Source organism: Odocoileus virginianus, chromosome 12 (assembly GCF_023699985.2).
Source record: "Odocoileus virginianus isolate 20LAN1187 ecotype Illinois chromosome 12, Ovbor_1.2, whole genome shotgun sequence".
NCBI classification, from domain to species: Eukaryota; Metazoa; Chordata; class Mammalia; order Artiodactyla; family Cervidae; genus Odocoileus; species Odocoileus virginianus.
In genome coordinates, this window is record NC_069685.1 from 4,479,077 (window position 1) to 4,503,845 (window position 24,769).

At 49.9% G+C, this 24,769-nt stretch overlaps 1 protein-coding gene across 1 annotated transcript in view; it reads right to left on the minus strand.

Moving 5' to 3' along the window:
- Positions 1-2,989: 2,989 nt before the first annotated feature.
- FHDC1 (FH2 domain containing 1) overlaps positions 2,990-24,769 on the minus strand; it is a 39,972-nt gene continuing 18,192 nt past the window's right edge. The window contains 9 exon segments of the mRNA XM_070474739.1: positions 2,990-6,532; positions 6,535-7,207; positions 9,221-9,385; positions 12,838-12,955; positions 15,030-15,100; positions 16,832-16,939; positions 17,043-17,113; positions 19,355-19,455; positions 19,543-19,628. Of these exon segments, the coding sequence (XP_070330840.1) occupies positions 5,160-6,532; positions 6,535-7,207; positions 9,221-9,385; positions 12,838-12,955; positions 15,030-15,100; positions 16,832-16,939; positions 17,043-17,113; positions 19,355-19,455; positions 19,543-19,628 (2,766 nt within the window). The 3' untranslated portion in view covers positions 2,990-5,159.

Sequence of the window (24,769 nt, forward strand, 5' to 3'; positions counted from 1 at the left end):
GGGACCCACCAAAGGATGCTGAGTTGGTGCAGGTCTGGGGTGGGACCAGGACCCCCCCCACCATCCCCAGGTGTCCTGTCCCACACTAGAGCCCTCCCCCAGAGGAAAGTGCACACCATTTGGGGCTCTGACACTGTCAGGGGTCACCATGGAGAGCTTACCGCCCTCATCAAATACCCAGCTCTCACTGAAGTGGTCCAACCTAGACAGCATATTAAAAAGCAGAGACATTACTTTGTCAACACAGATCCATCTAGTCAAGCCTATGGTTCTTCCAGTAGTCACGTATGGATGTGAGAGTTGGACTATAAAGAAAGCTGAGCACCAAAGAATTGATGCTTTTGAACTGTGGTGTTGGAGAAGACTCTTGAAAGTCCCTTGGACTGCAAGGAGAACCAACCAGTCCATCCTAAAGGAGATCAGTCCTGGGTGTTCATTGGAAGGACTGATGCTGAAGCTGAAACTCCAATACTTTGGCCACCTCGTGCGAAGAGTTGACTCATTGGAAAAGACCCTGATGCTGGGAGGGATTGGGGGCAGGAGGAGAAGGGGACGACAGAGGATGAGATGGCTGGATGGCATCACTGACTTCATGGACATGAGTTTGGGTGGACTCCAGGAGTTGGTGATGGACAGGGAGGCCTGAAGTGCTGCAGTTCATGGGGCCGCCAGAGAGTCAGGGCCCATGAGGCATGCCCTGGCCATACAAGTGGCCTCCCCACAGCCCTGCCACCTGCCGCTGGTTTCCAGGAGGCTGAGGCAGTGTGGTTGAGTCCAGCCCTGGAGGATTGATAGCTGCAAAGTGTGCTATTAGGAAGGACAGACAAAAGGCAGCCCCCCACAGGAAACTGCCGGTATTTACTGGAATTGGCCTAGGAGACGGGTGCTCCTGTGGCTGACCTGAGTGGAGAGGCTTTTCTTGTCCAGTGGCGGAGAGTGAACGTGAGCGTGCCCTCACCTCCACATAATGTCATTAACTAGGGGGACATGTTCGCAGCACCCTGGTGTTTCCCCCAGGACAACAGTTACAAGTGAGGTTCTCACCTACAAAACCAGTGCCACCGTCCACCCAAGGATGGGTTAAGGAAGTTTCTGACGGGCTGCCTTGGAAACCTACCTATAACCATGACCTGATTGCTTGGGGAATGTGCATTCTGAATTTCTCAAGTCTAATTTTGAGCAAACTTGGGGAACGTCATCTGCTAGCAAGTTAGGGACCGCCTCTATGACTCAGCATTTGAATGTTTCTGAGGAGGCTAAGGACAAAGCCTGACTCCAGAGGTCTGGTATTAAAGTGCCTAAGAGGACCTCGAGCATTGACAGGGGGCGGTCAGGTCGCACCAGGCTCCAGGTGGCCTTTGGTCAAGCCCCAGGAAGGAGACCGTGGGTGCTTCTCTGGCCGTGACCCCCTTGCAGTGGGGCCAGTTGTCCCACCTGCCAACTAGGAAGGAAAGCGGAGGCAGTGAGCTGCCAGGCTCTGGTCCAGAAGACAGAAAAGCCACTTTCTTCAACCACAAGGACATTACCTTTGTCTTCACTGACAAATCCCAGCGAGCCACAGGGCGTTTCACTGGAAGATATTTGCGGATGAAAATACCCCTGGAGAGGTTGCTCTGGGTTGTTTTCAAGCCTGTCCCGGATTCATTCCCAGCTGTGTACTGTAGCTCCACAGCAGCTGAGTAGGGTGACTCTACCGACCCACTGTCACCCATTTTGTTTGTGCTCACAACCCAAATAATTTTAAGAAGTACTTAGTGGGTCAACTGCAACGTTTCTTAGTCACAGTTGGCTTAAATGTGTGTGCTTATATGTGCTCAGGAATACATACCAGAAAAAAAAAAAACCCTCTTCTATTTTTATGGCAGGACTGAAGCATGAAGCAAAAGTATAATGAAGAATTAAGAACAAAGTTTAAGTTTCAACAGAAAATTCTGTGAAACTGCAAAACGTCATCATTGCTAGATGGGAGGAGATAGAGGAGGGAGTTGGGAGTTGGTGAATTTGTTCATCTCAGAAACCTGAATTAGTAGTTCTATCAAAACATTCCAGAGCCTGTCACCATAATATATAAATATGCAGACTGAACAATTAGGAAACTGTGGTCCCTGGGTTTCAACGAGAATCTTTAGAAGGAAGACTAGAATACAGGTTCCTTGAGAAAATGAAAGGACTAAGAGAACTACTTGAGACCCACTATGGAAACAAAAGGCCTCGCTCTGGTTTGTGTCAGTCAGCCCGGTTACCACAGGGATGATGATTGAGGACGGGTCCAATGTTCCAAACCACTTACAACAGGCAAAACCAGGCTCTAAAAGTCTACGGGGCAGCACCTCACAAGCAGGACAAGGATGTAATCTGCTCTCTCATCCATTGCTGTCTGACCCCAGGATCTTCCTCTAACCCGTCAGCTAAATTGGGAGAGCAGCTAGGACTAAAACTTGATAGGAAATCCCAAGGTATGAGTCTCATCTTACACACAATCCCCCTTTCTTTTCAAACCAATCCTGCATTTCAAATAAAAGCACGCCTCCCTCCCTCTCTACTCATTCCTGAGGCAGCCACAGAGGTGAGCTGCGATTTCCCAACAGCGTCCTGAGCCAGAACACACGCGAGCGCACAGGAGCAGATCCAGACTTGCCGGCCCCGTGGAGATTGCGCAAAGGTTGGCCCACAACATGGAATAACGCAAGTGTGCATGAGGTGCTGAACATTCCATGCGTGGCCTGCATATCAGATGGATGCCTGCATCCCAGGTGTGGCGCAAGGCCCCCTCCCGGGGCCCGCGCAGTTAAATGCAGGTTCTATGCTATTAAGAAGACACACATCAACAGCTGATTTTGGCTCTGGAGACTTTTGGCTGCTCTATCCCAACCTTCTGGCACCTCCTGTCCACCCCATCTCCACCCTTCTCTCTGTACAGGATATGATGCACTCTCTTACCAGGGTCACATGCCCACATCCACAGAAGCAATTGAAGAGAAAACACAAATCTCATAAACATGAACTTTATTAAACTACACATTACATAAAAGAACAAACATATAAATGGACCTTTAAATACATTCAGTTCATCTTAAAATTTATATATAAAACTATTTACATTTCTGCATTATATATTTAAATTATTTTTCCAAGCTTACTACCAATAAAAGGTAATAGAATGATCACCTGCTCACACAGATGCATACAAGTGGTCCACAGGGCTAAGCAAAACACCACTTCTCAGGAAACTCAGCTTAATAGATTTCAAAGCAACAACTCATTCTGAAGGTGCTTTCTTCTGAGCGAGGCTTTATGTGAGACCTCCACTGTGGAAATGCCGGAGTTTAGTTCTAGAAGCTGATCCCAGGGCAGAGATGGGTTCTTGGCTGTTCACGATGACTTGAACTCTGGGAGTTGGCAGAACCCTTGAAGACCACAGCAGAGGCCATACCCCCACTTATGCAGGCTGGGAAACAGAGGCTTAAGGAGAGGGAGTGACTTGCCAAAGCCTCACTGCATCAGTGAGGGAACAGGGATTTGGACCCTGCTTTCCAGGGTTCCCCAAGGGGCCACAACCCTGACACTACCCACAAACCCACAAATTTTGACCTCTTTCACAGGCCCTAGGTTTCACACAGGTTTGTCTGCATGGTTAAATACATGATTTTTTTTAAAGGCTTTTGAGATGACGAAAAATGGCTCAGGATTCTCACAACCATCTTTGTGGAGCCCTGGAAATACTACTCTGGGCTATTTTTACAAAAGGTTTTGTGGTCAGGTGCCTTGTTTTCCTTTTCAGTTTAGCTGACTCATGGAAGCTCAGAGTTTCTAATCGATTTGGACGGAAGGCAACATTCTACAGCAGGGAGACTGTAACATCAACCGTATGGATTCACCAGGAATACATTACTATATTTGCCAAAACCCACCTCCCGCTGTCAGATCTAAAACAAAGTTTCACTAATTAGTGATCAAAAGTGAAAAAATGGGAGAAAGGGCAGTTTTTAAATAACAAAAATGTTTCAAGAATTCCCCCACTTCCCAATTAGCTAGTTGGGACGGAAACAGTGAAATTGGAACCGAGTAGTATGTTTTTCTCTTTTGAATGAAGCCTTACTTTTTTTTTCTTCAAAATTTTCCTGATAGTATAAAGTCTTCTTAAAGCAATTTCAATTTTGGTCTGGTTTTTAAAACTTGACCTGGTTTTTCTCAGGATTTAAAACCACTGTACCAAAGAACAGACATCAACATTTAAAAATATCATGGAGAGAGAAAGTGAATCTTTCTCTCCAGGCTCCAGGTCACATTAGCAAAGGAGAAAGTCTGGGTTTATTCCTCCCTAGAGGAACTAGAGTGAACACAAGTCATAGCAGCCTTCACTCAGTTTTACAACAAATACTCAAATGAGAAAACAGAACGGGAAAGATGCGCTCAGCTGAACAGTCCTGACGACCTTCCATCAAAATATGGCACCCCTAAATTCTGGAAGCTCCAGCATTCTCCCAGGGGTGGCCACCCATCTACAGGGGAGGCTTGCCCCACAGTCCCAACACACGGGGAGCACCAGATTTCTGTCCACCAGTTTCACTTTCCCTTCTGTTCACCTCACCAAAGGTAGCAGGTGGAGATGAGCAAGGAACAGTCTTCAGGAAGACGGTGCCAACCACAGGACACCCAAAGGCTTTGTGGCGGAAGTCCAGTTGCCAGCAATGCACAGCATGGGCAGGTGGAACCCTGAGGCCAGGGAACTAGGAAGATAAAAAATACCTTCATCATTTTTCCCCTGGGAGGCATTTCACTCTGTGAAAGGAACCAACCAAAACAACGTTTAATTTTTATAATAGTAAAAAATGTCACCGCTATATAAAAACTGGCCCGGAAATCTTGTTACTCGTCACCTAAGAACATCAGATGATGTTGAGTCAGACAACGACCTTGTCTGAGTCGTCCACCGGTCTCTGTGTTTGGAGGACGGGGCTCAGCAGGTCCACCTCCCGGGCCGATGCGGAGCCGATGGTCCAGCGGGGATGTGGGTCCAGCAGGCTACACCTTCGGGGGCACTGGCAGGTAGCCCCAGCGGGGGGCTCTATGTGGAACAGACATTTAGGGTCGCCTTTCGCACAAGTCAGTCCTCACCATCCGAGCCCCAAAAGGCAAGCTGGGAGGGCGGATGCCCCTCACTTACGTAAGGGATGAAGCCCCTTCCCCAGCGCCGCGCGATTGGCCTCCTTCAGCCGGAGGGAGGCCCTTTCGCCTGCCCCGCGGCCCTTCGGCGGGGTCTCCGCGCCGGCCCTGGGGCCCTCGGCGCACTCGGACCCCTTCCGCAGGGTACGGGCGCTGCCGGCCCGCCGGAGGGCGCCGCTGTCCTTGGGGGCGCTGTCCTCGGGGCCGCCCTTCACTCTCAGCTGCCGCTGAGACATGGTCCGCGTAAGGCCGGGGGCTCTGGCCAGAGCGGGAGAGTCGAGCCTCTGGCTTCGAGACGAGGAGGCGACCGTGTTGCGAGCGAAGCTGGGGACCGCGGCCGGGCCCCGGGGCACGCTGGCGGCCGGCGGGGCGCAGGGCGGATCTCCGGGGCCGTCGGGGCCCTGGGCGCTGGAGCGGCACGCCTTGTCCTCCTCGGGCTTCGGCCGCGGCACGTTGCGCAGAGGCTTGGCGCTGGGCTTCCTGAAGGAGCTCCGAAGCAGAGAGGGGGGCTCCCTCCCGGGCCGGGCCGCCGCCGTCGCGGGCCTCGCTGGCGACGCGTCCGAGGTCCCCCGCATGGAGCTGCGGCGAGCCAGGGGCGGGGGTGGGTCGGGCCCACTGGGGGCCTCGCGGGGGCTGCCCTTGGGGGCCGGGGGCGCGCGGCCGGCGCGCGAGATAGGCACGACCCTGCGCATGCTCTCGTTCTCGCAGCCGGTCAGCGTCCTCACCGGCCGCACGGGCCCCGCCGGCCGCACGGGCCCTGCTGGCCCTGCGCTCCGCCGGGCGGCCCCGGCCCGGGACGGCCCCGCCAACGGCGGAGCCTCTCTGGGGGAGCTCCTCCTGAGGGCCGGCGCCTCCCTCCCTCTGGCCGGCCTGTCCCTGGGCGGGCCGCCCTTGCAGCTCTCCAGCTCGCTCCTCTCTGTGACGGAGCCCGAGCCGGGGGTGGAGGCAGCAGCAGGAGCCTCCGCAGTCGGGCTGCAGATGGGGTTGGAGGAGGCCTGACTGCCGCCCATCTCCCAGGCCCCGGGGGACACGGAGCCCTCCCCATCGCCTGCCTCACCCGGGTCCCCCTCTAAGGGTCTGGAGTTGGCTCCCTCAGAGCAGTCCAGGGTCAGCGAGCAGTCGTTGGTGTCGGAGATGCAGAACAGAGGGCCAGGATCTTGGCGCTCAGGGTCGCTGCTCCCCTCAGAGAGTGCAGCTGTGCCTCTGGGCTCATAAGGGGCAGCACCGCCATCCTGGGGGACAGGTTCCTGGCCGGGACCCACTTGGGCACCTCTGCCCACAGGCGTCGGGCTGCTATTGGGGGCGCCCAGGGACTGTGGGCTCTCACCCCTCACGGACACCAGCTCCATTGGGCTGCAGTCCTTCCAGTCAGCCCGGCCAGCTCCTCCGGGCCCTTGGGAGCCTGGAGGTCGAACTGGGCCAGCCCGGTCACCAGCTCATGCTCCCTAATCCCTAGAGCCAACGGTGAGAGTGGGGGTGAGGACCTCACAGGATCCATGCCCACCGGCGCACTGCTCCTCTTTCGGAGGGTGTTGACCCCACTGCGCCGAGGGCGGCGCAGAGCGCAGGTGGGATCCTCAGGGTGGGCTGCAGGGAGCCAGCTCGGCCAAGCCGTGGTGGGGTGGGGGGCTTCCTCCTGGCCCTCCAAGACCCGAGGTCTGTGTGCTAGGCTGGAGTCCTGGCCCCTCGGTTCTCCAGGTTCCCTGCAGGCTCCGTCGGGCGGGACCTGCCAGAGGCAGCCCTGGGATGAGTTGCTGGGCTTGAGTTTCTCGGGACTGCCCATGGAGCTCTCCAGGAAGTTCAGCAGCTCCCGGTCAGCCATGGTGTCCAGGGAGAGGCGGGAGCGGCGGGTGGTGGGGGGCCTGCAGCAGAGAAACGGGGGCAGGTCCTCCGCGCCCCGCTTGGTCAACAGCTCCACATCGTTCTCACTGCTGCTCCGGCCGAATCCAAACTCCCCCGCCGTCCAGGATCGCCGCTTCTGCTCCAGCTCCTTGAGCCGCTGCCGCTGCCTCAGCTCCTGCACCTGGCGTTCGTGGTTGTCCTGAAGGCAGGGTGGAGAGGCGGGAAGATGCATGAGACGCGGCGACTGAGTGCAGTTCCAGAGCTAGCTATCCAAACACCCCAGCGAGAGACACTGGCTGTAGGAGAGCCCTGAGTCACGGGCTTCACTCACTGAGGGACACGGCCTGTGTTTGCAGGTGCACGTGCCAGGAGCCTGGAGGCCTCTGTTCTCCTCAAGCTGCGTGGGCATGACTGGGACACACCAGGCCTGACCCCAACCATCTCCCTAAGGTGGTCATCGGAACCTGGGGCCCAACTTCCAGTCGAGACACTGTGCTCAGTGTGGGCTGTGACTGCACACGTGTCCATGACCTCAACTCCCAGGAAATGCAACTTGGTTTCTAAGTAGGGTGAAACAGAAGGGACTTCCAGGAGTACCATTTAGGAACAGAGAGAAAAATACTACGGGTATTAAAAGGAGTCTGAATCAGTGTTGTACACATACCTACATATACACATATATCTACACATACACACTCATGTGCACACATTCTACTTAGGGATTTGGATGCAGAAATGCAGACTCAGGATATTAAGAGATGCCTATGATCTCTGAATGCTCCCTGGTAAACACCAGAAATGCCACAGAGGCTCTGTCCCGTGTGCCCTACACACTTCCCACAATCAGAGAAGAGGATCTGCTTTATCAACCGTTCTGCCTTTCACCCTGCCCCAAGGAGCCAGCCCTCCCCCAACAAAACCGAACAGAACAAATGCACACACCAAACACAGTTTACTGCCGGCACCTTAAATATACTCGTGCCACGTAAATGTGAGGAGCCCACAACCCAAATCTGTTATCGTTAGTGCTTTTTACTTGAAAATCAATTTCCGCAAACAGTGGACTTTCCCTTCCAAGTGGTGTACTTTCCCTTCCAAGTTTCTGTGAGCCTCTGGCTCTGACCACTGGGGACTCTGGGCCCCTCCTGCAGCCTCAGCCTCCCCAAGGTCCCCAGGTCTTCTTTCAGGGCTGCCTGCGGAGCGCACAGGGCCAGCTCCTGGCTCTCAGGACAGCTGGGTTGAGAGCGTCACCCAGGCAGCCTCACAAGCGTGGAGAACTCCGACTGGGAGTGAAGGTCTCAGGGCCAGTTTGGCCAGTACCACCCCACCAGCACCTCCCCTGCTGACCTCACTGCTTGGACAGAGGAGTGGAAACGTGGCCACAGGCTCAGCCTCCTTTTCAGCAGACAGAGAAAGGCGGTTTGAGAACTCCAGTCACTCTGAGCTACTCATTTGGGGCTGCAGAGACAGTGAGCAGCCCCTCAAAGAAAGTCAGCTGTGGACAAACGTGCGCTTAGTATTGAGGGAAAGCGGCACACAGGGGTATTTGGTTCCTTATCAACACCTGAATTGGTGGGCTGTTATTCTGTTTTTAGTTGGCAGATGAAAGTTTTATGTGCAAAGTCAAACCCAAAGAGTTTTCTGGATTCTGCATGAACTCAGAGATTATGAATGGGAGGCTGATGGGCAAGGCTGCAGCGGTTGTGTGCAGACAGCAGCCGCCCCCTCAGTCTCTGGGCATTCTGAAGCCTGCTCTGGCCACGGACAGCCTGGTTCCCTGGATGCCGACCCCTGACAATGGCTACAGAGCTCAAAAGAGGGGCAAAGGGGCCTTCCGGTCACCCCACTGCGAGAAAGGTTCCCCTGAAGGAGGAAAGTGTTTCCTGGAAAGAGAGAAGGATCTTCAAAGAGATGCCTTAATAGCGTGACTGCCATCCTAAACAAGCCTGACGAACAAAACGCTTTTAGAGCATCAGAGCGAGCACTGGAATGAGCAGCACACGTTAGGCTTGCCAATAGGGGAAGGCTCGGGGCTGAGAGGGCAGAGCCTGCCCGGAATCCTTGGGACAGCCAGGCAGCGCCCCCGGGGCCAGACCTTCCTGATGCTGTGAGGCCACCGAGGCCCCTTTCGGCCACAGGCAGGGCCAGGCTGGGCAGAGGAGAGGCAGAAATCCAGACAACTCAGACAGCGCGGAGCTGCCCCGAGCCGTACCTTCACCGCTCTGTTGAACCTGACGCAGAAGTCCCTGAATATCTGCAGGCACTCGTCTAGCTTCACGGTGTCCTTGTCTTCGCAGAAGAAGTCGATGAGGGTGTGGGCCTCGACCTGGAGCTCTCGCTTCCGCCGCTCCAGCTCGGCCAGCTTTTCCAGGGCAAACTGCGGGGGAAGGACAGATGGCAGACGTGGAGGTGAGCGCTCGGCAGCCGCCAGGGGCCCGGGGCTCCGTCTCAGATCTCACAGCAGGACCCCCAGAGCCGACAGGGGAGTAAGTCACCCCAAACAAAACTCCGGGGAGCAAGGTGGACCCCTGTGCGAGGGGAGCCAGAGGAGCTGAGGAGCGTTAATCTGGAGGCTGTCGCCAACGCAGTGTCCCCCCGTAATGTCACTGGGCACACGGCACCGGCACCGAGGCGGCATCATCAAAGAAAGCCCCGTCTGCCCCTGTTCTTCCTGCCCTCAAGACTGCGTCACACACTGGTCACGGGTCCACTTCAGGGCCCCAGAAGTCTCTCGTGTTGACCAGTTGTCTTGTTCACAGTTTGGAAGGGTTTAAACCTAACCCTAAATGAGCGCTGTTAGGCTCACACTGAAGCCTCATGTGCTTTCTTTTTCACTGGGAAACAAGGATTTTATGAAGAAGGCATGCAATGGGGTTGCATGAAATCACACTTTAATTGGGCTGGCCAAAAAGTTTGTTCCGGTTTTTCTATTAAGTTTTTTTCCCTGAACAGACTTTTTGGCCAAACTGATATCTGAGAAACTTCTTCTGGGTAGGGGGCCAGGCCTGGGCAATGGTGATGCTGTGGGCTGCCCGCCCCCCGGCCACTGGGCTCACATGCGGAACACAAAGGAGAATCTCAAGAGAAAGAGAAAGTTTAAGAAGATGAGCTCCTTCCTATCCACTCCACACACCATCCCCTTTCAAAGCCCTATTCTCACACCAAATGCCTTCGAGAGGTAGTAGGAAACCAAAACTATTTAGGAAACCAAATGCCAGAGAAAGTAACCATCTGAGTCAGTAGCCCGAGGCAGTGTGTGCGTTCATGCTGTGTTTTTCTTCATGGAGGGAAGGGTATTAATGGAAGGATAAATCTCTGCCTGTCGTTCTTGCACAGGGGGAAAGATGGATCCTAGCCAAGAACAGCTCAACTGCAGAAAAACAAGCCTTTGACAGGAACCTTCATGGGAGCTTACTCTACCTGGGATATCTCATCGTCAGATCCTGTGGGGACGGCAGAGTGCCTGGACGCTTGCGGGCCGCCCAGGACTTGGAGGGTGACGCATTCTGAACTGAGCCTGAAGTCACCATGCTTGGAGTCACTGGCCAAGAGCTAGTTTCTGAACTCTTCCCTCATGGTTGGGGCCACAGATGAAAAAGTTCAAAGCAACGCTGGCAAAGCGTGAAGGACAGATCGGTAGTTGTGGTAGCCAATCCAACTTTTCAACTCAAACTTGTCTGCTATGGAGTGTCAAGTCCACCCCAGCGCACTCGATACTTCTCACCCAAAGGGTCAAAATGTGAAACAGATCTGCAAATAGTAGATCATTTTTCTACTCAAAAACCTTCAATGGGGCTTCCCTGGTGGCTCAGTAGTAAAGGTCTGCCTGCCAATGCAGGAGACACGGGTTCGATCCCTGTTCCAGGAAGATCCCATATGCCGTGAAGCAACTAAGCCCATCTGCCACAACTATCCAGCCTATGCTCCAGAGCCCAGGAGCTGTAAACAGGGGAGCCCGCCCGTCCCAGAGCCCGTGCTCTGCAACAAGAGCAGACACGAGGTGAAAAGCCCACACACTGCAACTGGAGAAAAAGCCGGAGCAGCAATGAACACCCAGCACTGCCAAAATGATAAATAAATAAATGATTTTTTAAAAAACCCTTCAATCGTTCCCCACCTGGCTTAGAGAGCAAAGTTTTCAGACTGGCATTCAAGGCCTTCTGTGGCCTGACCCTAACCTACATTAAAAATTGTATTTCCCCTATTTAAAAAGAAAGTAAACTTGGGAAAAATAAGTAGCTGTTTGGAATATTCTACTTACATAGATAAAAATGAGTACCAGGAAGATGAGTTTAGAGTGAAAAGAAGACTGCCTCTCAGCAGCTGTGTGGGTGTGCGACTCTGCATCGTAAGCTTTCCTGTGCTGCCATTTCACAGAAGAAATTAACATCTCATATAAGAACTGAGAGACAAGCCTCCAGAATGCTCCTCTCAACATGTGGCAGGCCTCCTCACATTCCTGGATTGTTCCATTTGTCTGAACAGACTTATTTATTGCTGAGTGTTTTCCTAGCTCCTGTTCATGTGATTCTGTGATAATGTCTACTTAGTTGTCTCAGAGAAGAAAATCTGTGCACTTTTAAGGGAAAATTAAAGTTCAGTGATGTTTGAAAGAAAATACAGAATACGTGTTTAATAATAAAAACAAACTCCCAGCACAGCCAAACAGAATCAGGTGGTCACTGACGGGAGCTGCAGCTCACAGCGTCTGATGTGGCTTCATTTCAAGGAAACTAAGGGAGGCTGCAGCTGACCTTGGTCTGATCTTCAAGCACACGGTCCCTTTCCCACCTCCCAGGGCAGCCCTGCCTCACGCATTCCGGCTCATAAGCCTCAAAGCCCTGACGCCGAGCTTTCAAGATCCGTTTGGCAAAGGCAAATTGAGTAGCACGCCATTTCCTGAAGACTGAAAGCATGAAGAGGTGCCACTTTTTTTTTTTTTTTAATAAGGAAGATAAAAGAAGTATGTCAGACTATGTGATTAGTGAGTCATGATGAGCTGTCACAAACAGGTCCACTCTGCTGGGTTCTGTTGATGCTACTCGGGGCAGCTCCCACCACACCCTGTGGGCCGATGGATCGGGGTGGCAGGAGGCACTGGCTCCAGTGTGCTTTCCTGCCTCCCTATAAAACACGCCAAAACGGAGCTTGTTTCTTCCACAGAAACAGCTGAAGGAAGAACAGCCCAAGTGCTCAGGTGTCTTCAACGAGAACCTCATTCTGGCATCCAGAAGTTTAACTGGGAGGCAGAAACTCCAGAACTGAGCTTTTGAACCAAAACCTGAGTTCCAGGCAGCAGCCGCCAAGCATAAGCATAAGTGATCCCAGTCCATGTGGGAGTGGGTGCCATCCTGCAGACCAAGCAGAAATAAACAGAGACCCCATCTCTAACCGAGGGCTCAGGGTCAGACATATTCCACATCCTCTGCTGGAAAACCAATCCAGCAAAGGATGCATGCTCAGTTGCTCAGTCGTGTCCAACTCTTAGCAACTCCATGGACTGTAGCCGCCCAGGCTCCTCTGTCCATGGAATTTTCCAGGCAAGAATACTGGAGTGGGTTGCCATTTCCTTCTCCAGGGGATCTTCCTGACTGAGGGATCAAACCTGGGTCTTCTGTGTCTCCTGCATTGCAGGCAGATGCTTTACTGCTGAGCCACTGGGGACGCCCCCTTAAAGACTGGCCGCTGAAATATCAAGTTCCTTTGACTGGCTTAGGGGGGAAAACATGAATGGGAACCTGCTGCTTCCACAAACACAGCCCTGCAAACGTAAGTGGCCTCACAGGGCCACTGAGGAGGAGATCAGAGGGACTGACTCGAATCACTCACCTGAAGGAAATCTTCCATCTGCTGACACAGCTCTCGATCCCGCTGGATGTTCTCCTTGAGAGTCTTCGTCCTGACAAAGAGCGAGTGCAGCTCCACCTCCGTGTTGTCCAGAGATAATCTGAAAGAACAAAGGAGAGAGTGGGCAGCTGGCACCAGGGTTGAGGGGGCGGTCACCCCAGGGATATCAAACGGGACCTGGAAATAGAGGGGAGGGCTGCCGCAATTACCTTTACTACCCTCTACCTTTATAGTTTCCTCCTATGTTTTTCTAAGGCGATTCTTGCCTAAAGACACATAATGGTTCAAAGAGAGCAGGCTGTAATTTTGTTCCTGCTGGAGAGATAACCAAAAGCACAGGACTTGCGAAGCTTTTCATAAACTAGGTCTCAACAGCTTTATGCCATCAGCATTAGTGTCCAGCAGGACTCACTTACTTATACTTTCCTCTGGTCACAAAAATGCAAATACAAAAGCCCTAACCCATGAAAAGCAAGGTGGCGGCACATGCTGATAACCAGGACGCTAACGGGGATGCAGAGACGCTGAACAGACGGCATGCTGCCCGCCACAAGCAACCAGAGTCAGTCCTCTGGGTCTTAGAGAGAAGGGACACACAGCTAAGAGTTCTGCAGAGAAATGGTGGGGTTACTGGCAAGGCTTTTGTTATAAATGTCACACTGAGATTAATAGAGCATGAATGATGTTCGTGTCACCTGGTAAAGTGAACAGGTGATACCTAAGTCCAGGAGGAATTCAATTAGCACATTCATAGATCAAGATCCTTTCAAGCTTCCATTGTCAATTCTAACTTTTCTTTACACAGTAATTTTCCACCTCCACTGGTCACTGGCACCCGCCTTTGTCCTATGCGTACTTCACTTTCCAGTTCAAATAAACCTTAGTTAAGTTTTTCCTAAGACAATATCTAGCTAACCTTCCCCATCTAACTCTGACCAGAAATGGAACCGTTATTTCTATGTGTATCTCTTAGAAACATTTCTGTACTAGAGGGAGGAAAAAATATTTCCACGCAAACTTCTTTTAGTAATTCAAAAGTGAAAACAGTTTACATCTTAGCAGATGCCCATTCTGTGGGAGGAATACTCTGGTGATCTGTAACTATGAACTATATCAACTGTTCACACTTAGGACCGACCCTATCACTTTGGGAAAGACATCATCCGTGGTTAGACATTCTCAGGCAGTATCCTGAGATGCGGGCCAGTGGTGGGCGGGGCTGGAAAAGCTCTGTTTGACTGTTTATGCATCTGGTTCACAGCTGTCCCAAATGGATAGAGTCCCTCAGATAACCAGCAGATGACATGCACTGGGTTGATACGTGAGGTGACTGCTGGCGTCTGCTCATGGGACACGGCTGTGGCTATGGGTATCTTTCCCCAGCTCCGTAATCGATGGTGCCACTTGGGAACTTGAGGTCAGCCATGGCGGCAGTATTTATACCATGGTAATCAGCAGTAGCTACACATCAGGACCTTTTTCCTTAAAAAGCTGGCTATGGGACATTACCACCATTTAACATTTACACATGTGGGTATGTATTGTAAATTTAAAAGCACAGGACTCAGAATGGATACACAGATTATAGCTACATTAAAATACACATCTATATGAGGATAAGAAGCAAAGAATAGGGATGTAAATAGAGTGTTATGTTTGTTAGATACTTTCTCTATAAAGCTGAGTGACTAATTTAAAACAAAATCCTTTCACAGCCCTTGATATGGTTCCAACTTCTTTTAATGCAATAGAAAGTAAACGTACCATGTTAGATTCGAAAAGAATCAGGGGGGTAGGGCCCTGAGAGCTTGACTGATGTATCCCATCTCCAAGTGCTATGTTCTTTCAGCCCTGTCTTTTGGGTGTGGAGGTATTTGAAGTTCTTAATCCATATACATACATTTTTACACTGATGATATTCATTATAATAAACTGCAACAGGGTTTTTTTAGATTAAAAATAAAGATTAAATTTTCAAAACCCCTCTAATTCCAAAGGTGCACACACACCTCTATAAGCAAATGAAAGAAAGGTCTGAAAGTTCAACTAGGCAAAACTTTTGAAAGTTCAAACCTGAATCCAGAAGTTGTAAAATATTCATCAGTTTTCATAGGAAGGTAGTTAAGAAAAAAACAACCAACCATGTTTGTCTCACCATATTCTTCCTTGATTACCTGGCAGCCTCCTGAACATGAAGCAATTTTTCAGAAAAATTTAGAAGCATAGCATCTTTCTTTTGGGCTTCCTGGAACAAAAACAGAATTTTCTCTCACTCTATGGGAACAAAACTGGAATTTTATCCACTATATGGAGAAATTTTTCTCAGGGCTTAAAGGAACCCTAAAATCACTGTCCCCCTTTAAGGCTTGATACAGTCAAAGTAATTCACAGAGACACACACTTAGTCTGACATTCTCAGTAAGACTGACCGGAAATCTCCTACTCTCAAGAAACATTTAACTTCCCGGAGCAACTGATCCTGACATGAAACACAACACACGCGTGTGAAAACTCAGTGGAAGGAGGCAGCCGCTTCGCAGGGCCCACGACTCCCAAGGGAATCCAATCTATCCTGCCGAAAAACCACCACACCTGCGAGGACGCCTCTGTGTGACCCAGCCACCAGCAGCTGTTAGACCAGTCTGCAAACTGAGCTTAATCAGACGGCGCATGGGCCATGGAGGAGATTGGATCCTTCCCCTGTTCAGAGAGCAAAAGGAAGGCAAGGGTGAAGGAGGCAACGTGCAACTCAGGGAACCTCCCCACAAGGGGCTGGGACCAAGCCACACAGAGCACCTGGGACGGGGATCTCAGTGCTGAGGAACACGTTTTCTGGTCTTAATGCCCTGAAAATGGACTCTTCAGTGAGTACCAGGTTCCACATGGCCTCTGTCTTCTGAAGAATATAGTAATAATAGGGTGTATTATTTATGGAGAGTTTACTATATTCAGAACACTGAGCTAATAAGCACAGTCTGGAATTATCTTCCTCCACCTCTTCAATTACCGAGTTTTGAGGTTATCACTCCCCGCCCCTCATCATTAGATGAAGAAACTGAGGAACTTAAGGCTTACATAACTCATCTGAGGAAGTACAGCTAATAAAGGACAGGTCAAAACTCTCCCTTCCATCCTGTTCAGAAGCTCACACTTAAGCCTGCAACACAGCTTTCCTGCCAGGTTAAGCTGTGTCTACATGATTGCTGTCAAAACAAGGAGATGCAGCAGGAAAAACAAGCCCGCACAATTCATTATTTGAGATAATTTAACAACAAACAGGGAACTGTCCTTGGCTGATCTTTGGCTTTGGAACTAGTTATCTGGGGGTCACACATGTGTCCAAGTAGTGGACAGGGTTCAGACCCCAAACTCTGTGTGGATGGCAAGGCTCCCTCACCCCTAGTTCACAAAGAAAATGAACTGATCCATCCTCTCATTGCTCTGACCCCTCACTCTTTACACACAACTGGTCAAAACTCCAGTCAACTCAACACTAGAAAGAAATGTTTCAACACCCAGGCCTCTGCTCTCTATCCCATGGCCATCACTCGGCTTCTCAACTCTCCCAAACGATGAACGCCAGCTTCCACCAAGAGGCACCCCTGTCTCTCGTCTCTCTCCACTCCAACCCATCCCCATGCTGCCTCATTTTCCTAGGAAGAAAACATCCCTGGTCATGCCATGATGATGTGTACAAACCACCGCTGGCTCACCAGTGCTAAGGCATGAAATCCAAATTCCCCAGCTGTGGGTGTGAATCCTTCATCACCTGGCTTCACCCACCTCTGTGCCCAGTCCCGACCGCCCACGTCCCTCCAGCCCGGTAACTCCAGGTGCACTCAACTAAGGAATCTGCACACAGAAACTTCTTGGCAGCTACCATGCCCTCTTCTGACTGATGCCCCCTTCTACCTCTGAAAGACTTCACTACCTCCAGCAGGGGTACACGAACACTCTGTCAATCACTTCCACATACCTGTGCAACAAAGTGCAGGAGATTCATCCCAGGTTTGTTTGCTTTTGTGTCTGCCAATCTGAGCAAAGAAGACAGTTTAAATCCTACTGCATTGCCAGCATACCCTCCCTAAAGAAGACAAATCAAAAGAAAAAATATATATACTCACTTTTAGACAGACAAATAAAGTCGGAAATGCAACATTAAAAAATTTTTTTTGAACTTTACTTACAGCATTCATGATATTCCCTGCTTGTAGCACCAAGTGTAATATGGAATGTAATTCCTCACAGGACATCAGCTCTGTCAGAAAGAGCACACACAGTACCTTAGAGAAGCCTGCCGCTCAGACACACGTCAGACAGCTACCACACCCAGGTTTAAGTATGTCTGAAGCAAACGCTGACCCTAAGTTGTATAAAAGACTGACACAAACAAAGCAGTGCATTGCATGGTGTATCTAATGTACCACAGCTACTGGTGATGCCCATCCTGGTGTTAAACTGGGAATCAAATACAGATGACACTTAAGTGTCCCTTATACTTCAACAATGAAAATTTTCAACGAGTGGAAAATACAAAAATCTTAGGAAAAGCAGCATACTGTGTAATAGGAATAGTCTCCTCAACAGTTATTTCTTTATTTTTTCCTTTATATCCTTTGAGATTGTGTTTACGGACTATGAAAATGAATAGCAAGCAGCATTTTGCTTAACTGATGAGCTGTGAGGAGATACAAAATAAACAGGCTGGGATGATATGTAAATAACTTGCAAAGCTCCAACTCTTAGAGGCAGGTACCCAGAGAATCTTTCCATAAATGTTTTGTATTACCCACCAAGACAAATAAACAATATTAAAATTTGTTAATGTATTTGAAAAGACAAAGAGAGAAATTTAATTACTAAAATTAAAGTAGATATAGGTAATAAAATGTCATCTATGATATTGTTAATATTCTCCATTATGTCTGGTATTACTTTCAAAAAGTTACACTTGGATCACTGCCTATACTGTGTTATCTAAGAAGGCCAGGTTTTAAAGGGTAACCAGATAAAAAACATTTCCATGGTGCCCACAAATTTGCATTGCTTAGTATGAAAACACATGCTTCCATCTCTGTTTGCACAGAGCAGACAGTCCTTCCAAAGCTGCTGCGTTAGCCTTAGTACAGGAAGAAATTTTAAAAGGCCTCCACAGTGAAAGAAGAAAACGTCTTAAAGCCTAGTCTCTTCTCTAAGTGAAGAAAAGATAACGAGCCGAAGAAAATATGCCTTAATGCCGACACAGGTCAGGGTCACTACGCAGGGAAAACAGCAGGAGCAAGCAGCGCCGCCCCCGCGAGAGATGCAGAAAGTGACCAGGAGGAGACGAGGCCCGGAGCCAGGTGCCCAGCGCAGGGAGGCAGGAGTCCAGTCCGCCTCCGGGCCGGAAGGAGGCGGCCTGGCCAGCATTCACGCCGCCCGCCCGCCCGCGGGGAAGCGAGCTCCCAGCTCCGTGCAGGAGGCATCAGAGCCCCTGAGCAGGCTCTCCACGGGGGCAAGCTGCTCAAAGGACCGGGAACGCCGGCTCGCTCCTCTCAGACCTGAGCGAGTGGCTGGAGGGGACCTGGGGGTGCGGGCGACACTGCTGCGGAGGGGTCAGGAGGGAAGGAGCCCTGCTTCCCGGAGAGCAGGGCGCAGGCTCAGAGCCTGGGGGGACGGGCAGGCGGCCGGGGCCCAGGCTGTGAGCACGCGCCTCCGTACACACATGACATGCACAATGCATGCGCAATACACACGGGATACACACACACCACACAGAGAACACGCAACACATACACACTCTGCACACACACTGAACACACCACACACAACAGACAGCACACACACAGAGAACACGCAACACATACACACTCTGCACACACACTGAACACACCACACACAACATACAGCACAGAGAGAACATGCAACACATACATACTCTGCACACACACCACACACAACAGACAGCACACACAGAAAGCTAATACAGGAGAGGAACAAGAGCACGCTGCAGCCAACAGGCTTACTCCTAAACCTGAGATGAAAGGTGGGCTTCCCTGGTGGCTCAGACGGTAAAGAATCTGCCTGCGGTGCAGGAGACCTGGTTTCGATCCCTGGGTCCGGAAGATCTCCGGGAGAAGGGAATGGCTACCACTCTAATATTTTTGCCTGGAGAATTCCATGGACAGGAGCCTGGTGGACGACAGTCCATGGGGTCGCAAAAGAGTCAGATAGGACTGAGCGACTGACACTCTCACTTTCTGAGATGAAATGACTTTCTTTTATTGGAGGATAATATGCTAATTAATTGACTGGTCAACTAATTAAATTAATTAAAGGGGGGAGTAAATGGAGCTAAACCTTAAATACCATCCTTGGTAACACGTCATTTCCCTTTCTAGAGTGTATCAGAAATGGAACTTCCCATATCTACAACTTTTCAACCAAACAGTTTTTAAAAAATAGGCTGCTACCAAAATTAATAAAAACAAATTACACAACGCATCATGTATTTACTCACCTTTTGTAGCGTTCCTTAGAATCGTCATATCTGTGTATAGAGAAGAACAAGAAGGCAGAAATTCCTTCTTTAGCACCATGGCTTCAATCCGCAGGGAATAGCTGAAAAATAAGAAGCAGAGCTGTAGCGTGTGATGCTGTAGACCTAAGAACCGTGCCCTGCCAAGAGCAGTGACGGGTGGTCCTTACTTTGGCACCTGGATTAAGCAGTGCAGAAACGAGTCTGCCAGGGACAGCTTGGCCACGTCTCCACTGAATGCCTTTAGTTTCTTTATCTGAAAGACAAACAAAAGGGGGTCAAGGAACAAGGACCAATGATTGAAATACAACATCATTTTAAATTCCACCTTAGAATTCCTTTCAGAAAATAAGGATTTCAGAGCTAAATTCAAATGAATAAAAATGCAGACCTAAGAAAAGAGAAAAGAAAGTCATCGACCAGTTTGTTGTTTCAAAGAAAAAACCCAAACAATCAAGTTAGGGAGAGGAGAGCTGTGTCGCTCATGTGGGTATAAACAGCCCCACACAAACCAGAGAGCCGGAGCCACTGCAGTGAGTCCTGTGGGGGTTACTAAGGGAGCCAGGAAGAGGATCAGGCCAAGGATGAAAACGTTGAGTAAGTCATCAGCTGGAGGGGAGATCCCTGTCTGGAAAAAAAAGAAGAGGCTTGATATATATAGTTACTATAGCAGAACCTAAGTCACAAATGAAATGTCTTATTATTTTGAGTATTTTGGATATAAGATACTTAGACTGGGGGGCCTAACACAGATCTTCCTTCAGAGGTCACGTTCCCCTTCACGTTTAGCAGCTTTATAGGGAGGAACCACTGGATGTGGAGGTGAACACACACTGGCTTTCCAGCAGGAAGCTAGAGAGGAAAATGTCTTAAACAACTGAAAGATGTCAAGATCTTCCCCTCTGAAAGAGAGTCAGGTAAGGATCAGTAGAATCCCACTTCTATAAATTAAGACAAGAAGTATCTATGCTCCAGCCCTCCAGGCACATATTACAAACACAACAAGATGAACCAGGCATCTACACAAGGTGATGGAATCATAGTTAGTATCACTTGCATCTGCTGCTCATCTTTATTTCCGAAAATGTCCACAATGAATATGTACTAGTCCTGTAAAAAGTTAAACTAAACTAAAAGTTATTAAATACACAAATATTCCTTCAACTGTGGTAAAGGAAAAAAATAAAAGAGTTCTGACATAGGAATATAACAGCTAACAAGGAGGGATGGAGGCACAGAAGGTTCTCAAACTGTGCCTTCCCCACACAGAAAACAGGACCAACCCCAAACACATCCCTGGCCACTGTACTGGAGTTTTCCAACAGAAACACTTCATGGTCAGTAGCACCTTGAGATTGCTAGAGGTTTGTAATAATCTGTATGGGAAAAGAGTCTGACAGAGAATAGATGTGTGTATGTGTATAATTCTGAATCACTTCGCTGTACATCTGAAACTAACACAGAAGTGCAAATCAACTATAATTAAAAACAGACAGACAAAAAGACTGCTACAGTAAAGCTGACAGTCTATCCTTGTAGTTAACTGTTCCCAGTAAGCACCTAACACTTTATAAAGCTTTCTCTTTCCTACCTCTGGATTATGTTTGTGCCAGTATCTCACATTATTATGTGCCCATAATAATAACCTAATTTTTAAACCTCTTGAAAAACAGGAATTAACAGTTCAAAAACCGGGAGGAGGGAGTATTTGCAAAGATCCCCAAACTGAAGCATCTGCATCAATTTTTTTCTGAAATACGAAATGTAACAGTGCAGAGGCACACCTCAGAATCCCCAGTATTAAGTCTGGGCCTTAAGACTACATTTTCTTCCTAATGGGCAGAAAACAGCCATTTATAGAACTGCATTATTTCCCCTACCTTTAGGGCCTCAAAGTGAATTTTTTGTCTTCAGCCTTACTAAGTTTAAGGAGAGATAGAACTTCTGCATTAGTTAAACCCAAACTAGTGCCTACTTTCTGAACTGAAAAAGCCACAGGATGACTTCTGATCCCTCCTGAACTAGAGCCTCACGATTCACCATATATGGGCAGGGGCAGAGTGGAGTTGTCTGTGTCTTATAAAACCACATATGTAGCACGGGCCAAACTTCTGAGAATCACAGCACGGCTTCCTGTCTGAAGCACAAGACCAGGTCATGCTAAGTACACTCGGTAGATATTTCTATTAAACATGTGCTGAACTGTAAATGAACAATGATTAACTGCCTTCTCTTATATAATGAGTGAAAAGTGTTTATGGAGTTCAAGAGAATAGTGATACTAAAGATAGTATTTGATTTAAATGCCATGTATACAGTTCTTAATTCCATTTCAAAATGAGATTTATGTTCATTAAGAGGGATTACTGTGCCTTCACAGTGAGGGAGGTAAAAAAGAGAGGTGGACAAACCCTGTAATTATTGTGTATTCTCATCACCATCAAAAAGCATTTATCAAACGTTGTTAGGCATCGTTTTCTTGGCTGAGCCAAGAGACTCTCATTATGACCTGGCTCTGCCTGGTTTCTGCCCTAACAGCAAAGAGCCTGCTCCTTAAGCCTTATGCATTCCACAGAGCAGGCCTCCTTCATCCCGGCTAAGTCCACTCACATGGCCGTGAAACAGCAGGGTTTCCCACCCAACAGCAGACCCACCCAACAGAAGACCCCAGGGCTTTCTCCTCTCCCAGGAGCAGAGTGAACAAACAAGGTAAGAATGCGGTGACAGAAACATCAGGAGAGGCAAGTCAGCTTGCTGCTACAGACAGCAGCGCCGCCTCCAGCCCCAAGTCCCTGATGCTGAGCCGGCTCCGCCACGGCCCATGGCTCCCGGTCAAGCCCCCTCTTGGGGCCCAGGCAGGGAACATGCTTTCATTTCTGGGTCTACCATCTCCCTCTTCCCTGGGAACTCTTTTGGTAAAGAACCCACCTGCAACGCAGGGACCCAGGTTCGATCCCTGGGTCAGGAAGATCCCCTGGAGAAGGGAATGGTAACACATTCCAGTCTTGCCTGGAGAATTCCATGGACAGAGGAGCCTGGTGGGGTCGCCAGGAATTGGACACGACCTAGCAATTAAACCACCACCACTCCCTCTACAAGTTTTAAACACAAGTTTGAGGCAAGATGAACAAAACGTGCCAGATAAAAAGCTTTGTGGTGGAGGGCAGAGGACACCAGGAAACGAATGAATGGGGGTGAGCTGGCGGCTGGTCCCGTTCACCAGCTCAGCTGCTGCTGACGGTGTTCGCGTGCTGACACTCACACTGGTGCCTCGGTTCCCTGTGAGAGCGGAGGTGACGCAGGCCTGGGGCGCTGGCCTGGAGCAGCCAGGGGGTGGGGAACCCTTGTCCTTCCGTCCTCAGAGGGAGGTGGCGAGGGTGGCTTGGGAGCTGCCCAGGGTCAGATGAGTCAGGCCAAGCCCCCCGCCCTCCAGGCCCGTCAGTCCCGTGGCAGCAGACAGGGTCTCGTCTGTTACCCGAGGAAGCTTACAATGTCACCCTGCAGATCAAATGAAAAAAACACAGCCAGCCACCACAGGGATGATTTAGCGACTTTCTGTGTGCCAGAGCTGAGCCCAGCACTCGCTCCCTGTGGCCCCGGCTGGTGCTGGGAACACGGGGCCGGCAGTCAGCGCACGGCCCCTCCCTGAGCTAAAAACGGGCACAGGATATACCCCATGGGCTGAGCAAGGCACAGTCGTGCGCCCGTGATGCATTAATTAGCGTGTTTCGGCCACAGTCCTCAGCCTCTTTCACTCGGCCCTGCCTTCTCCTTGGCCTCTTCTCCAGCCTCCGCCCTCCACCTGGGGCTCTAGGGTCGCCCCCGTCACGTCAGGGTCCGGGGGGTGGCCAGAGCCACCCAGAGCACTCACGGCAAAGGAGCCTGTCCCTGCAGGGGCAGCGGGCGGGAGGTGGCTCCTCCCCAGGGAGGCACACAGCCCCCAGCGAGGGGCTGGGGGAGCGCTGCCGGGCAGCCTCGGGGACTGTCAGGGCGTTCCTGCAGGAAGCTCGGCTCCCGGAGGAGGGTGTGCCTGTCAAAGGCCAGGAGGCGGGAATGTAAACGAGGGGAGTGTGACCGAACTTGTCAGATACACAGACCGAGGGGACCCTGCAGGGGGAGGAACGGCGGGTCTCGGGGCTGGGAAGGCCCTGCGGGACCCCAAGGCCTCAGCGGGACCCCAAGGCCTCCACGGGATCCCAAGGCCTCAGCAGGACCCCAAAGCCTCAGCAGGACCCTAAGGCTTCAGCGGGACCCTGTCTTGTCTCTGGGGTCAGCTGATCGTCTGCGGGTGAGAGTGCCTGGGGATCCTCGTGGCAGTGCCAGGGTGGGTTTCGGTCACCTCGTCCTTAACCGCCTCTTCCCTCTGAATTATTCCCACACACAACTCAAAACACTGGGTTCTTTAAGACATGAGAGGTCGGACAGCTAAGTTGCTTCTTTGGAAGACCCCTAAGTCTTCCACAGCCTTCGCATTTAAAGATTTTTCAAATTTAATTTTCAAATGCCTCTGATTTTTAAATTAGGAAGGAAGATATTAAGGAAATCATATTTAACCTCCTCCCTCTTCAGTGGCATAAAGCTGGCAGCCTCCCCTCACGCTTAACTCCCACTGAGTTGGAAATTCAGAGCTCTGTTAGGAATTACAGGAGAACTGCTCAGGAGCAGGCGCGAGAAACGCCCAAGCAGGAAGAAGATTTCCAGAGCGACCGAATCTTCTTAAAAACTCAATTCATTAAAACTATCCATCCTAATAAAAGATCTTGAGTACATCTGAAACACAATACTGTAAAGCAATATAGTTCCATTACAGAAAAAGACTCTGGAATGCTATTCTTCACAAAAATGATTAAGGAGCGTTCAGCAGGTAGGATCCAGGGTGAACTGTGAACTAACATACTTTACCCTCAGTTCTGTAAGACTCTGTACTAACAGTAACAAATGCTGTTAACTAATCCTGGCTTTGGAAAATTACAATTAATTTGTGAACAGAAAGCTGAGGTGAAGAGAACAGCTCAGAATACCTGAGCATCCAGTTACCCACTAAGACCCTCAGTTTGGCATTGGGAGGTTATCACTGACAGAAAAGAAAAAAGCATAAATACATTTTTTTTTTTGGTTATTAATGGCACTAAAATAAAGTTCCATAAATTATGTCTGGGAAAAGGAAAGAGACTAGGGAGGGAGGAACCAGCAGCCTATGGAAAAGGGTAACTTACACTTTTTACTTTATAAGACTTTGTACTATTCAAATAACACGTATTTATTTAGCCTTTTACTAAATTTTTTCCAAGGGTCCCTTATTCAGAAAGTGTACCACAATTTTGGAAGGTTCTACAAAACTGTTTTTCTCTTTTTTTATCCTATCAAGCTCCTAATCATGCAAAGATTCAGTTAATT